General features: G+C 56.9%; 1 protein-coding gene across 2 annotated transcripts; it reads left to right on the top strand.

The window, feature by feature from the left end:
- The first annotated feature begins 6,321 nt into the window (after positions 1-6,321).
- On the top strand, positions 6,322-11,588 carry CLDN19 (claudin 19). 2 transcript variants are annotated; one of them, XM_021940226.2, is made up of 4 exons: positions 6,322-6,810; positions 8,062-8,226; positions 8,334-8,418; positions 10,556-11,588. In XM_021940226.2, exons 1-4 carry the CDS (start codon positions 6,588-6,590, stop codon positions 10,716-10,718), a joined length of 636 nt encoding a protein of 211 aa, XP_021795918.1. In that variant the 5' UTR covers positions 6,322-6,587; the 3' UTR covers positions 10,719-11,588. The 2 variants fall into 2 exon arrangements, with proteins under 2 accessions (XP_021795918.1, XP_003891744.1); XM_003891695.5 differs by lacking the exon at positions 8,334-8,418 and having other exon boundaries at positions 10,556-10,824.
- Positions 11,589-14,400: the final 2,812 nt, after the last annotated feature.

The raw sequence follows: 14,400 nt of genomic DNA, 5'->3' as shown, positions 1-14,400 counted from the left end.
CACAGGCCAGACACTTAACCTTCAGCACCTCAGGGTTGTCATCTGTATAATGGGGATCATAGTCCTCCCTCTGCTCACCTTCTGGGGCAGCTGTATGGCCCAGATGCAGTATCGGATGTGACAACACTTGTAAACGGTAAAGCTCTGGGTGAATGGTTGGGATTATGGTTAATCCTCTTCTGGCAGGGAACAGTGGTCAGCAGTGCCCTGGCACGTCGCCCCCATGTCAGCCACATGCTTCGTGCTCTGCTCTCTGTCCTCCGTGTCCTGTATCTCAGCCTCCCTGTGCAGAACAACACACTCTAGGAAACACTGGAAATGGAGATTTAGCTCCTCTGGCTACATCCCTGGTACTAGGTCCAGAGCTTTTACTGTGCTTGAGATGCTACAGGGCATTGAGTGTAGGAACCTGCACCTGAGTGTTCACTTCTTCCATCAACCAATGTATATTTACTGAGCACCAGCTAAGTGCCTGGTCCTGGGAACATGGTAGTGAACAAAACAAGTCCCCACCTTCATACAGCTTGTATTTTGTAGGAGAGACAGATAACACGTATAAAGTGTGTGTGTGTGTGTGTGTGTGTAACCCTTTGAGGTAGAAAATAAAACAAGTCAGGGCCCAAGGTGGAGGAAAAACAAGGAAGTCAATGTGGCAGTGTAGATTGGGCAAGAAAGAGTGTAGTGACATTAGCCAGGAGAGGTGTCGTGCGCCTGTAGTCCCAGCTACTCAGCAGGCTGAGGCAGGAGGATCGCTTGAGCCTGGAAGTTCGAGGCTGCAGTGAGCTGTGATCGCCCCACTGCACTCCAGCCTGCTCAAAAAAGCAAGATCCCAGCTCTAAAGACAAATAAAAAGGAGAGTGGTGGATTGTCAGGGGTGTCTGGGGCCTATTTTTAAAGTAGAGCCAACAGGCATTGCTGATGGATTGGATGTGAGGTGTGAGAAAAGGCATCAAGAAGCAGCTAGGCCAGGCTCAGTAGTTCACGCCTATAATCCCAGCAGATTGGGAGGCCAAGGCAGGTGGATCACTTGAGCTCAGAAGTTCAAGACCAGCCTGGTCAACATAGGGTGACCCTGCCTCTAAAAAAATTTTTAAAAGCCAGGCATGGTGATGCACACCTGTGGTCCCAACTACTAAGGAGGCTGAGGTAGGAGGATCATGAGCCCAGGAGGTCAAGCCTGCTCCACTGCACTCCAGCCTGAGTGACAGAGCAAGACCATGCCTCAAAGAAAGAACAAGGCTGGTCGTTGTGGCTCACGCCCGTAATCCCAGCACTTTGGGAGGCCGAGGCAAGTGGATCACCCAAGGTCAGTAGGTTGAAACCAGCCTGGCCAACATGGTGAAACCCGTCTCTACTAAAAATACAAAAATTAGCTGGGCTTCATGGCAGGTGCCTGTAATCCCAGCTACTTGGGAGGCTGAGGCAGGAGAATCGCTTAAACTTGGCAAGTGGAGGTTGCAGTGAGTCAAGATCACGCCACTGTACTCCAGCCTGGGCGCCAGAGCGAGACTCTATCTCAAAAAAAAAAAAAAACCGCCAGGCACGGTGGCTCACGCCTGTAATCCCAGAACTTTGGGAGGCCAAGGCGGGGTGGATCACCCGAGGTCAGGAGTTTGAGACCAGACTGGCCAATATGGCAAAACCCCATGTCTACTAAAAATACAAAAATTAGCTGGGTGTGGTGGCAGGTGTCTGTAATCCCAGCTACTCAAGTGGCTGAGGTGAAATAATCACTTGAACCCAGGAGACGGAGGTTGCAGTGAGCCAAGATTGCGCCATTGCACTACAGCCTGGGCAACAAGCGTGAAACTCCATCTCAAATAAATAAATACGAACAAAAACAAAAGTTCCAATTAAAAAAAAAAGGTTATTGGGCTGAGCACAGTGACGCACGCTTGTAATCCCAACATGTTGGGAGGCCAAGTCAGGAGGATCACTTAAGCCCAGGAGTTCAAGACCAGCCTTGGCAACACGGGAAAACCGTATCTCTATTAAAAAAGAAAAATTGATTTTTAGGAAACGATTATTTTTTGAGCTGGGAGATAGCACTGCGTGTTAGTTGGCTGATGGGAATGATCCAGTCAAAATAGTCACTCCTCCTTTTATCATGGTTGATCCCCGCTGTCCTATTTGGGTGACTCACTCGGCATACAGAGAGGACCACATTAGTGCAAAGAGCATGAACTTTACTCACACACTGAGCTGGGTGACACCCCCACTTCCACCACGTGGAGCTGTGTGACCTCCAGCAAGTTAGGGAACCTGCGTGTGTTTCCTCACCAGCGGAATGGAATCACAGTCCTTCCCAGGATGGTTGAGCAAGGGAATGCTCACAAAGCAACCAGCACGAAACGCTTAGCCCATGGTAGACATCAACATTACAGGAGACTACATCAGCCTGATTCTGGTTTTCCAGAAGTTTCCACATCAAGGCAGATGACCTTTACAGTTTCAGCTTATGCTAACTAGATACAGGCAGCAGCCTCTTAACTGAGCTCACAAAAGGCCAGATGTTTTCAAGGCAGCAGGCCCAAGAGAAGTATATATAATTAGAGTGGGGCGAGTCCTCCTGGAAGCATGGGGTGATGGCAGTCTGGCTGAGATGCGACTGTGATGTAGGTCTGTGTTTGGTAAGGTACGTGCAAGGGCGAGAAGAAAGGAGAGAGCCCATGGGAGGGTTGGAGGGGACGAGAAGCAACTCCTCAAACTCGGTGAAGATTCAGATATGGAAGACGCCACTAGTCTCTGGTGCCCCAGGCATCTAGCAGAGCTCTCAGGAGGGGCATCAAGAGACAGATCCTGTACTCAGTGCGGTTAGCACAGGAGATAAGACAAATGGGACGGCCACATGTGTCACAGAGGCGCTAGGCCCGGGCGAGAGAGTGGAACACAAAAATGTGTCTGCTAACACAGTCTCAAGGTGCTCAGGGACCTCAGGAAGGAGGTAAATGATGTGCTAAGTGCAGCGAATGAAAAGATGCCAAGAGTATGATGGGATTGCAGATCAGGATGCTTAGCCGTGCCTGAGCAGGCAGAATCGTTGGGGGTGGCCACACAGCTGGCTGTATTGCTTTCTAGCTGTGTGCCCTGAGGCAAGTAGTCTCCATTCCAAGCTTATAGTTCCGGGAATCTCAGACTCTGAGTTGGCAGGGTGATAAGAACTCCAAAATTTCAAATGATGATTGCAGAGAAGGTGCTAGATTGCTAAAGACTGAATCAGACCCTCCTAACTGGCAGTGAGAGAAGGCGGTGGAAAGGTCTCCGATTTTTCACAGGGAAGGAGGCAAAAACATTGAATCCTCATACCAATCAGTCAGTGATCACCACATACCTAGCGAGGCTGGCTCTCAGTCAGGCACTGTTGCAGAGGAAGTGGCAGTGGGTCTTCAGCCACAGGCAGTCTGCCCACTCCCAGGGTGCGAAGGCTGGAGGGGCAGACGGTGCGGGGAGTCTTTTTGGAACAGAGCTTTAATTAGCCACAGTTCTGCAGGCGTTTTACGATTTCAAACGGCATTTCTCACCTATCATCTGATCCTTGTAAACTCCCTCATGCATCAGACAGGGCAAGCGTTATTATCCCTACTTTTCAGTGGAGAAACCAGGTCCAGGGAAGCTGAGGACTTGGCTGTCACATAGCTTTTCAGTGGCAGGGGTAAAGCTAGCACTGTAGGCTTCTCGTAGCCTGAGTGAAAGCACAGTGTGGTGTGCCACCCCAGGGCAGTTTCAGTGAGCTCTTAATGGAGGCTGGGCTGGGTCCTTGAGCCTTCCTGTTCTCCCCGCATGCCTGGGAGTCACTGGACTGCAAGGGGGACACCAGGAGTGGTAGGTGCCCTAGGTGGAGAAGCTGTGCCAGGTTACAGAGTGCCACTCCAGAAGCAGAATCTGAATTCCAAAGGGCTTTGGAACAAGAGTGAGGGAAGGCCATCAGGGTAGGAGAGACTCAAAGCCTCAAATAACAAAGAGAAGGGATAAACAGAAGCGCTTCAGAGGAAGAGGAGAGCCCTGTTCTGGATCACGAAGAGGCTCTGGGAACGCCCAGGATGGAGGAGCATGCAGGCCTCCTGCTGGCTCTGGGGCCCTGTGGACCGTGGCTCCCTTTCCCTCTTTGGCTCTCAAATTGTCAATGGAGGGGGCCGCAGCCCGTGGTCTCTAAGGCGTGTTTCTGACTGGCCTCTGGGCTCCTGACCCAGGTCCCCCTGAAACCAGAATGACCCCTGGATCTTCCCTACAGAGAGCACTCCGGCAGATGGCAGGGAAAAGGCGCCAAGGCCCAGCGTGGGGAGAAGGAGGGCTTTGCCTTTGGAGAAGCATATGAGGAGCAGCTACCCAGCACCAGGCCCCTGCCCTCCCCAGACATCGCTTACCTTAACAGACCACCACAACTCCATGCAGCAAACCTCCCATTTAGAGTGAGGACCCTGAGGCACCACAGTCATTCAGGTCACCCCTGGGGAGCATCTTGTCACTGCCCGTGGCCCCCTTCAATCTGGACCCGGTGCCTCCCTCAAAAAGGGAGGAGTGTGGGAGAGAGACCGTGGGGGCGAGCACCACACAGTTTCAAGCAGAAAACTCTTCCTGCTGCTTCCTAGCTGGGGGCCTATCACCTCCCTCCGCCGTGGAAAACTCTTCCTGCCGCTTCCCAGCTGGGGGTCTCTCACCTCCCTCCGCCGCGGAAAACTCTTCCTGCCGCTTCCTAGCTGGGGGTCTGTCACCTCCCTCCGCCGCGGAAAACTCTTCCTGCCGCTTCCTAGCTGGGGGTCTATCACCTCCCTCCGCCGTGGTCTCCTTACTGTTAGGAGGCCTGCTGCCTGCAACGGTGGCCCGCATGCTTAAATTAATGCACTGGTCGCAGGGTGCCCATTGTGGCCCCAGCAGGATGGAGGAGGCTCCCCTCGATCCTACTGTCTTGTCATTGTGGCAGAGGAATTTGAGCTCAGGACTTACTTCTTTGCCACTGTCCTAGACCCCATTTGCTCTTTCGGACCCGCAGGTCATGCAGGAAGCAGGTCTGTGAGTGCTTGGATCCACGTGGCTCTGACCCTCCCAGCACAGAGAGCCTCAGAGGGTCGCAGTGTGGGCCACCACAGGCCAAGCAGTGCCCACCCTTGACCCTCAGACGGCAGACCACTCCCCCAGCTCTGGCCAGAGCTGCAGGCCATACCAGAGGCCTACGCCCTGGGCGGGCACACAGGGATACCATTGTCTGCTCAGCGCCTGGCACCCTCTCGTTTGCATAGCCACGTGAAGAATGCAAGGGAGCAGGCTGGGGACTTGTCCCTTCAGAGGGGGGTTGGGCTGTAGGGGAGGAAGCCAGCAGGGGTCTGCAGCAGGACCCTGCCTTCCCGCAATGTAGTCCAGGAAAGGTGGGTGGGCTACTGGGGACAGAGGGGGCGGCCGGGGGCTGGCAGGAGTGGGAGCAGGGTTATGACATTCCTCCTGCACCCACGCAGCAGTGGGGCCCAATTGAACGTGAGGGGATTGCTAATGAGGTGGAAGAGAGTTAAACATTCCCCTACTCCTGAGGACCGAGAGACTGGGAGAGAGAAGAGGGAGGTGGGGGTGCTCGGAGGGGGCAGCCTGAACCCCAGGAATGCAGAGGCCACTGCTCTGCACCAGGCTGCTCTAGAGCTGGGGGCCAGGGCCCAGTGTTCCAGTCCCAGCGGGAGCTACTAAGCCAGGCAGCAAGGGGATTAAGGGGCTGAGCAATCCGCCTTCCTTCAGGCTGATGCCAGAAGGTCGGGGCTGTCTCCCCAGCTCCCCAGCAGGCCCCTTGCTGGCCGGCAGCCAGCGCTGGCCCAGCCTTGATAGGGCCCCTTTTCTGTCCCCCTCAGATCTCAAAAAGACCCCACAGTACTTATTTCCTGGTCTGGCCTCCCTGATTTTTGGCACACACAGCTCCCAGGTACCCATGACCCCTCTTCCCAACACCCCACCCCTAGCTCAGCCTCCCCACATCCAGCTTCAGAGCCCCTGCCAAAAAGTTATCCGTGACGTCTAACTCTAGTTTTACCTGCTGCAAACTGGCATCCCTTTCCCTTCTGTCCTAAAGTCAAAGGGCAGAAAACCCCAAGAGTTACATCAGCCTTGCAAGAGCGAAGCCCATCCTCCCAGGGCTGGTGTTTGGGTGAGCGATTATCTGAATTTTAGGGCACCCAAATCAGGTTCCTAAAGGGGTTTCCCTGGGGGGAAAGGCCCTGAGGGCAGCTGGGTCATTCCTCTCAGCCCCTCCCTTCCCTATCCCTGGGGAACAGGGCGGGGCAGGGACACCACCTGGGCCATGGGCCGGCCCTCCGCCCCCAGGGGGCTGGGCATGAGCTTTGCTGGGGACCCTGCTCTGGCTTAGGCGGCTGCTGTGGGCGGGCCCTGGCCTTTTCCAGCCCCTGGGCCTCCCCCTGCATTCTGGAGTCCAGAGCCACTGCCTTTGCTCCAGCCGCTGCCGCCCCACCACCTCTCCTTCTCTGCCTCTGACCCTCCTTCTCACTGCTCCCCCTGCCCAGTTGCTCCTCCCACCTGGCCATGACCACAGCCCCTGCTGGGACCCTGGCCCAGCTCTGAGTCCCGGGACCCTTGGTCCCCTCCCCCAGGCCATGGCCAACTCAGGCCTCCAGCTCCTGGGCTACTTCTTGGCCCTGGGTGGCTGGGTGGGCATCATTGCTAGCACAGCCCTGCCGCAGTGGAAGCAGTCTTCCTACGCAGGCGACGCCATCATCACCGCCGTGGGCCTCTATGAAGGGCTCTGGATGTCCTGCGCCTCCCAGAGCACCGGGCAAGTGCAGTGCAAGCTCTACGACTCGCTGCTCGCCCTGGACGGTAGGCCTGAGGCCGGCGGGGTGGGAGGTAGGAGGTGGGAGGTGGGAACAGCAGAGGGGTCTGAAGCAAGCTTTCCTCACAGTCTGCTGTCTGCACTGGGCTCCATCCTCCAGCCCCCACTCTACAATTCCCCACTACTGCCCTGTGCCCATCGACAGTCCAGGCCAGCCTGCCGCCCTGCAGGAGGGGAGGGCTCTAGGGTCTGGCAGCTGTGGGTCCAGATTCCTGCTCTGTCACTGTAACTTTGAACCAGTCACCAAACCTCTTCCCATTGTGATGTTCTCGTCTCCAAAGGGGAATACTAATACCTGTGGCACTCTGAAATGCTCAGTTAAGACCCTTCACCCACTTCTCCCCACACTCAGCAGACAGACACACACTGTACAATGCACATCTGCTCCCCAGTCCTGCTCCCAGGCCTGTGTGCCAGCATATGGGTGCACGCACACGCATGTGAACACACATGCACACGCAGGCACACAAACACACACGCTCGTGCACATGCATGCACCGACAGGTGCGTCTGCATGCAGTCCCTCTCCTTCTGGGGTGTGGAGTTGAGCCTGACAGGCACCGCCGAAGCTCTAACTCTGGGGTGGAGGTGATCCACCTGCAATCTGCCCAGGACCCCCCAGGGCAATCTGCTCCCCATGGGAGCTGGGAGCAGAGCGGCCATCAACCAGCCCCATTGTGCCAGTTCAGGCTGGTCAGTTCAGGCAGGTCGTCTAGCCTCGCTGAGGGACCCAGGTCTCCTGAATGCCCCCCCGGGCCCAGGCCGGACCCACGCACCCATGAAGAGGCAAGCTTCTAGCTGCCATGGGCAGAGGGGAAAGTGACCGTTGTCTGAATGGCTGCTGGGGAGGGGTTGCTGCGGGGCTCAGGCTGAGTTGAGCTGGGCCTCAGATGCCCCCAGCTCTTCCATCTACCAAAGCTGAGGGGACCCTGGAGCTGCCTTCAGCTGCTTGGGAGGATGGGTCAAGCCCAAGAGGGAGTCCCCAGGCCAGAAAGCAACAGCAGAGTGAATCATACCACCAGAAAAGCCTGCAAGGGCGAGCAGACTCTACCCCTACACCCTGTCCTCCTGACGCAGGCTGTCACTCCTCACTATCCCACACCTGCCAGCAGTTGGTCTGATCTGCAGGCCAGCTCCTACTCAAGCCTCTGTCAAGCTGGGCTCCTTCCACCAACCCCAGGCACCGACCCAACCCCCATCCCTGCCAGCCCAACTCAGTGTCACCCTGCCCACCCTAGGTCACATCCAATCAGCGCGGGCCCTGATGGTGGTGGCTGTGCTCCTGGGCTTCGTGGCCATGGTCCTCAGCGTAGTTGGCATGAAGTGCACACGGGTGGGAGACAGCAACCCCATTGCCAAGGGCCGTGTCGCCATCGCCGGGGGAGCCCTCTTCATCCTGGCAGGTGAGTGCCCCTCACTCCTCCACAATCACAGCCATGGCCGGCAGCCCCAGCCCCAGTGGCCTCGGGGGACCAGAGCAGAGCTGAGCGCCCCTCTGCTTTGTCCTTAGGCCTCTGCACTTTGACTGCCGTCTCGTGGTATGCCACCCTGGTGACCCAGGAGTTCTTCAACCCAAGCACACCTGTCAATGCCAGGTGGGTGCCAGGGCTTGGGTCTTTTGCTTCACCTCCTCTGGGACCACTGACCTTTGTCCACTGGATCACCTGGCGGGGGAAGTGGGGGACAGGGTCCAGCTGCTGTCCCAGAAGCTTTAAATGGGGGCGCCAGGAGTAGTGTGCTGGGGCCTCCATAGGGGCGGGAAGCCTTTGATGGGCCCCCAGGTGCAGCAAGGACTCTCTAAGGACCTAAGTGCCCTGACTCTGGGTTTCAATCCCACCTCTGGCCAGGTGCAGTGGCTCACGCCTGTAATCCCAGCACTTTGGGAGGCCAAGGTGGGTGGATCACCTGAGGTCAGGAGTTGAAGACCAGCCTGGCCAACATGGTGAAACCCCATCTCTACTAAAAATACAAAAATTATCTGGGCGTGGTGGCGGGCGCCTGTAATCTCAGCTACTTGGGAGGCAGAGGAGGCAGGAGAATAGCTTGAACCCGGGAGGCGAAAGTTGCAGTGAGCCGAGATCATGCCACTGCACTCCAGTCTGAGTGACAGAGTGAGATGCTGTCTCAAAAAAATCAAACGATCAATCAATCAATCCCAGCTTTGCATGCACTGTGTCACCTGGGCAAGTTACTTAATCTTTCTGTGCCTAGTTTCCTCCTCTGTAAAATGGGGCTAGAAACTGAGCACCAGTTCACGCATGGTTGTCCGTATCCAGCAAGACGCAGGTGAGGGTGTGGCATTTCTGCTGGTGGCAGCAGGGCTGAGATGACTTCCTGGAGGAGGCAGCAGTTATTCTGAGCCAGGAAGAAACTTGAGAATAAGGGCAGATCGTGGAGGGCCTTGCAACCATAGGAAGATTTTGTTCCCCATCCGAGTGGAGGCAGCGGCAGTCCCTCTGGCTGTGATGTGCAGAATGGTGGGGAGGGAGTGACACCAGGAAGGCGGCTGTCCCAAAGGTCTGAGCAGAGGGTTTGGGGCGCCAGGGAGGGAGCAGTAGAGAGCAGGCTGATATTCAGGAGATAACCAGGACTTGTAAGGCTGTGGGCATCGGAACAGAAGGGGATGCTCTGCAAAGGGCCTGGGCCTACCTTGGCTCCTCCCTCACTTCTCAACCTAGCCAGGAGCAGAGAATGGGACAGTCTCAAACCTAGACATCCCAGTGGGCTTTGGGCCTTGGAGTGGAGAGAGGATGAGAAAAGATGCCTGGGCTGTTGCAATCGGGAGGGATCCCTGGAGGAGGCAGAGATGTGGAGAGGGGAGGGGAGGGAGGAGATCTCAGGTACAAGGTTTGTTCCCTGGGCGGCAGCTGCAGCCACAAAATCTGCCAAGCAAGGTCCAGCTTAGGCATGTCAGGATAGGACTCGGCCCCTGATCCCTTCAATAGTCCCCAATGCCACTTGGGCTGCCAGGCCCTGTGCTGGGTCCTGGGGACACTAATGGCTCTGTCTGCCCTCAAGGGGCTTCCCAGGGGGCCGGACAAGCAAGGGGCTGAGGCCTCCTGAAGAAAGCATGGCAGTGGAGTCACACAAGGGGCAGTGTGAACACAGAGGATGTCAAGGAAAGACCCCACGAGGAGGAGGCATCTGAACTGGGCTCTGAAGGCAGAGAAGGAACTGGGGAGGCACAGGAGTGGCGGGCTGGGGGGCTTGATGCCCCAGGAGGGGGTGCCTTGTGCAAAGGCACTAAGGCAGTGAGACCCAGGATCGGGGCTGGACTGGCCAGCAGGGCCTGGGTGTGGAGAGCCCAGAGTGCCTTCTCCAGAGGGCAGCGGGAGCAGTCCTGGCTGGGAGTTCTGTGGGCCCGACTGTGACTGGGAAGAAAGATGGCAGGGATTGCCCCACTCCTCCCGCGCAGACCTCTCAGGCCCTCCCATGCCCCCTCCACTGGCCAGATCAGGAAATGAGCCCAAGGTTGCCCAGAGCAGGAGCTGGAGGCCAAGCCTCTGGCCTTCACGCCCACCCTGGCCGGGTCACCCTGTGTGGTGTGGATCTTCTGGGCTGGCGGGAGGCAGAAAGGAAGAGCATTCACCTCAGTTTATCTGGACACATGGAAGAGGTCGTGCGGCTCCAGCCTCCAGCTCCACACACTCTGCCCTTCCTCTGCCAGGGCAGGGACTGGGAACAACCTGAGGCAGCAGCCGCACCTGATGCCATTCTCCCTACCCCTTGCAGGTATGAATTTGGCCCAGCCCTGTTTGTGGGCTGGGCCTCAGCTGGCCTGGCCGTGCTGGGGGGCTCCTTCCTCTGCTGCACGTGCCCGGAGCCAGAGAGACCCAACAGCAGCCCGCAGCCCTATCGGCCTGGACCCTCTGCTGCTGCCCGAGAGTACGTCTGAGCTCCTCCTGCCCTGGCCAGCCCCCCGCCCGGTGGCCCCCTCGTCCAGCATCCAGCCAGCCTCGCAGCACCCTGGGCAGGGCCACTGGGGCATAGGATGGGCATAGGTGCTCTGAGTAGCTTGTCCTCAACGCAAGCACCCACCTTGCAATCCGAGACCCAGATCCTCAGAGAGACCAGAGGCAGGACCCAGCCCCCAGGCACACACACGGATGCAGGTCCAGGCACGGTCCTGTCTGCACAGCCTGGTGGGCACCAGCATGCATCCCTGGAGACAGGCCCTCAGGCACCAGCCCGGCTGTTTACTCACTGAAGAGCCGCGTGGGTGTCTGCTATGTGCTGGGCCCTGGAGTTACAGCAGTGGCCAAGAAGTACCTTAGTACCCAGGTCCTTGGGGTGAGCAGAAACCTTCACCCTCCCCAGTCCCATGGGCTCCTCACAGCAACCCCACAAGGGCAGTGCCGGGATGCTGAACGTTCACACGAGGACAGGGAGGGTCTGAGTTTAGGTCTCAGGTTCTTCCAGTGCACCCAGGGCTGGGGGCTACCCACACAGATGGCTAGGTTGGACCACGGCGCCCCCGCCCCCGGGAATGGGCCCCAGGCAGGGCTGCTGTGAGGGCCAAAGTCTCGCCATGCTGGCCAGTACCCATGTCCAGGCCTGAATGCACAGCCCCTGTCCCCGACCCCACAGCTCACTCCACTAACCAGCTCTCTCTCTTTTGACTTTCAGACCAGTTGTTAAATTGCCCGCCTCCGCCAAGGGCCCCCTGGGTGTGTAATGTCCAGTCCCCAGCCAGGCTCTGTCCCCTGCCATACCTAGACTCTGTGTTTCATATTTTTTGGAAAGAGAAGTGAACATCCAGCCCCAATCATGGTGTCATTCAGTCTGTCCTCGGCGTGACTTGGACGGGGCCTGGGTCAGAGTGGTCAGTGCTGACCCCTGGGGCTCTTGGGCAGAAAGATGAGGAGACAGAGGTCCAGGGTGGGTTACACAGCACATCCAAGGCTGAGCAGGAGACAATTCAGGGCTCCTACCCCCTGTCTAGGGAACCCCCTCCCAAGCCTGGCCTTGGCTTTGGCTCAAGGTCCTCCTTGATGGGAGACCCCACCCACTCCTGGAGGCTGCCCCTGAGGCCTGGCCCAGCTCTGGGAGCAGGCCCCTGGGTCACGGAGCCCCTGGTGTGGAAAGAGGCCCCAAGGTAGTAAACCCTGCCCCTGTTACTGTGCTCCAGAGACCTCCTAAGGGAAGGGACAGTTCCTGGAAGGCCCTCCAGCTGGATGCTGGGGATCAGAGATAGATGAGGGAACACAGTGTAGGAGCTCCCTATGTAGAAAAGGGAATGTGGGGAGGGCGTTAGGAGCTTGCGGGCATCAGGACTGTCCTGAGCAAGGTCTGCAGCCCCCAGCTCTGCTCACCCCGAATCCTGCCCCTTGTTTCCACACCTACCATTCCTCCTCTCCTGATCCCCAGCATCCAGCTGAGGTCCAAGGTCTTTTCCTAGAACCAGAGTGGGGAGGGGACAGCCTGAGGCTGCCCAGAGACTGTGGCTGGAACTGCTTGCTGCACCCAGCAGTACTGTCAGAGTTAGAAGGGCTTTTGGTCTTGAAGTCCAGGTACCATCTCCGCTTAGTATAGAGGGGGAAGGGCCGGAGAGGAATGTAGGGAAACCAGCCCAGGTCAGTCCCAAGGCCAGAGTCCTTTGTCCTACATCTCCCGGAACCAAAGTGTGCCAGCCCCGCCCCTCATGCTCAGACCTCTCCCACTCCAAACCCTCTCCGGTGTATCCAAGTCTCTTTGGCCACTGCATAGCAGGCTTCTGGGGAGAGCATCCATCACAGAACCTCCCCTTCCCTGCTATGCACCTTCCTTGGCCAGCCCCATTCTGGCCTTCACCACCTGCCTTGTGACCACATCTCCCACCAAGTCCCCAGATCTCAAGAACGCCGCTCGGCTTCTCCTTCGAGCTTGACTCTGAGAGGGAAAGTGATGGAAACCAAGTCGGATGAGATGACTGCCACGTACACTGCAGTCGAGGGCAGGGGCAGGAGGAATGACACAAATGGCAGGGAGCTGCTGGGGGACTGACCCCTCAGCGCCTGGCCTGGCCGGCCCTGCACATCCACCGGGGCACCACAGGGTCTTGTCCAGTCTCTGGTCAGAGGGTGTGGCCACCCGACCCTAAATAGGCTCCCCAGAGTCCTGCCTCCCTAATCATGAATGATAACTGCAAAAGTTTTCCTCTGGGTGCCTGAAGCTACAGTGCAATGGTTCCCAACCCTGCGTGCACATTCAAGTCACCTGGGGGCGACGCCCAGGCTCCAACCGCAGACACTCTGACTTCATTGGTCCGGGTGGACCTGCCATCAGAGGTCAGGTAGCTCCTCAGGGGACTGTAGTGTGTGGTCAGCACTGAGGGCTCCTCTATGAGGCCTCAAGCCCAGGTCTCTGTGAGGCCTGCAGACGGAGAAAAGAACCCACAAGAAAAGAGGTGGAGTCCAGGTGTGGTGGCTCATGCTAGTAATCCCAGCACTTTGGGAGGCCAAGGTGGGTAGATACCTGAGGTCAGGAGTTCGAGACCAGCCTGGCCGATATGGTGAAACCCTGTCTCTACTAAAAATACAAAAATTAGCTAGCTGTGGTGGTGGGCACCTGTAATCTCAGCTACTTGGGAGGCTAAGGCAGGAAAATCGCTTGAACTCGGGAGGTGGAGGTTGCAGTGAGCCGAGATCACACCACTGCACTCCAGGCTGGGCGACAGAGCGAGACTCCATCTCAAAAGAAAAAAAAAAGAAGAAGAAAAAAAAAAGAGATGGGTAGAGGAAGCCCCAGCTCACTCCTGCCTTTCCCGATACCAGGCTGTTCTGTGACATGACCACATCTTTCCAATCAATTCCCCTTTTGGCTGAAAAAACATTGAGTTTGAGTCCTGTCCCACACAGCCAGAAGAGCCCTGCCTAACAGGATTTGGAACCTGGAAACTCAGCGCAGCCTTGCGGAGTCCTGTTGTATGGTGCCAGCAGAGCAGGGATGGGATCATCCTCCTATTCTAGGCTGGGTGTTGGGCAATCCTTGCTATTTGGTCATGAAGCAGCTGGCCAGGAAACCACACGTCATTCTCTCTTGAGCTTCAGGGTCCAATGGAGAATGCCGGGATAGAGTGCGCTGGCTCCTTCTTGTGGGTTTCAGGGACAGACTGCAAGAGAGACAAGATACGTGCAAGTGGCGGGGGGCGGTGGGGGCGCTGGAGGGGGTGCCTGACGGCAGAGTAGGAACAAGCTTCAGTCTGTTCCTTTGTTAGGGGAAGCCCTTTCTGCCTATAGCCAGGGATTGGAGAGGCAGAGGGTCAGAGAACCACACCTCGCTGAATTGAACAACCAATTAATACACTGATTTAAAATGTTGTGAGATCCTGGCAATGGGAAGATATTTGGGAAAAAACTAGAGGAATTTGAAGCTAAAAGACTTTGAGATGCCTGGTCCCACAGGCTTCTCCTGAAGCAAACCCACTCCCATATCTACAAGGCCACCGGAGCTGCCAACCAGAGGCAGGGCCGATAATCCAGGCTTCATGTCCAGGCTGTTGTTTACTGTCCTAACCTTAAGGCTATAGGACTGGGGAGAGACCCAGGAAGGTAGGGCTCAGACTCAAAAGGCATGATTCTAAAGCTTTTGCCTTATTC

Source organism: Papio anubis, chromosome 1 (genome assembly GCF_008728515.1).
Source record: "Papio anubis isolate 15944 chromosome 1, Panubis1.0, whole genome shotgun sequence".
In the NCBI taxonomy this organism is placed as follows: domain Eukaryota; kingdom Metazoa; phylum Chordata; class Mammalia; order Primates; family Cercopithecidae; genus Papio; species Papio anubis.
Note: the sequence above shows the minus strand (reverse complement) of the source record. Positions and strands in the feature narration are given on the sequence as shown.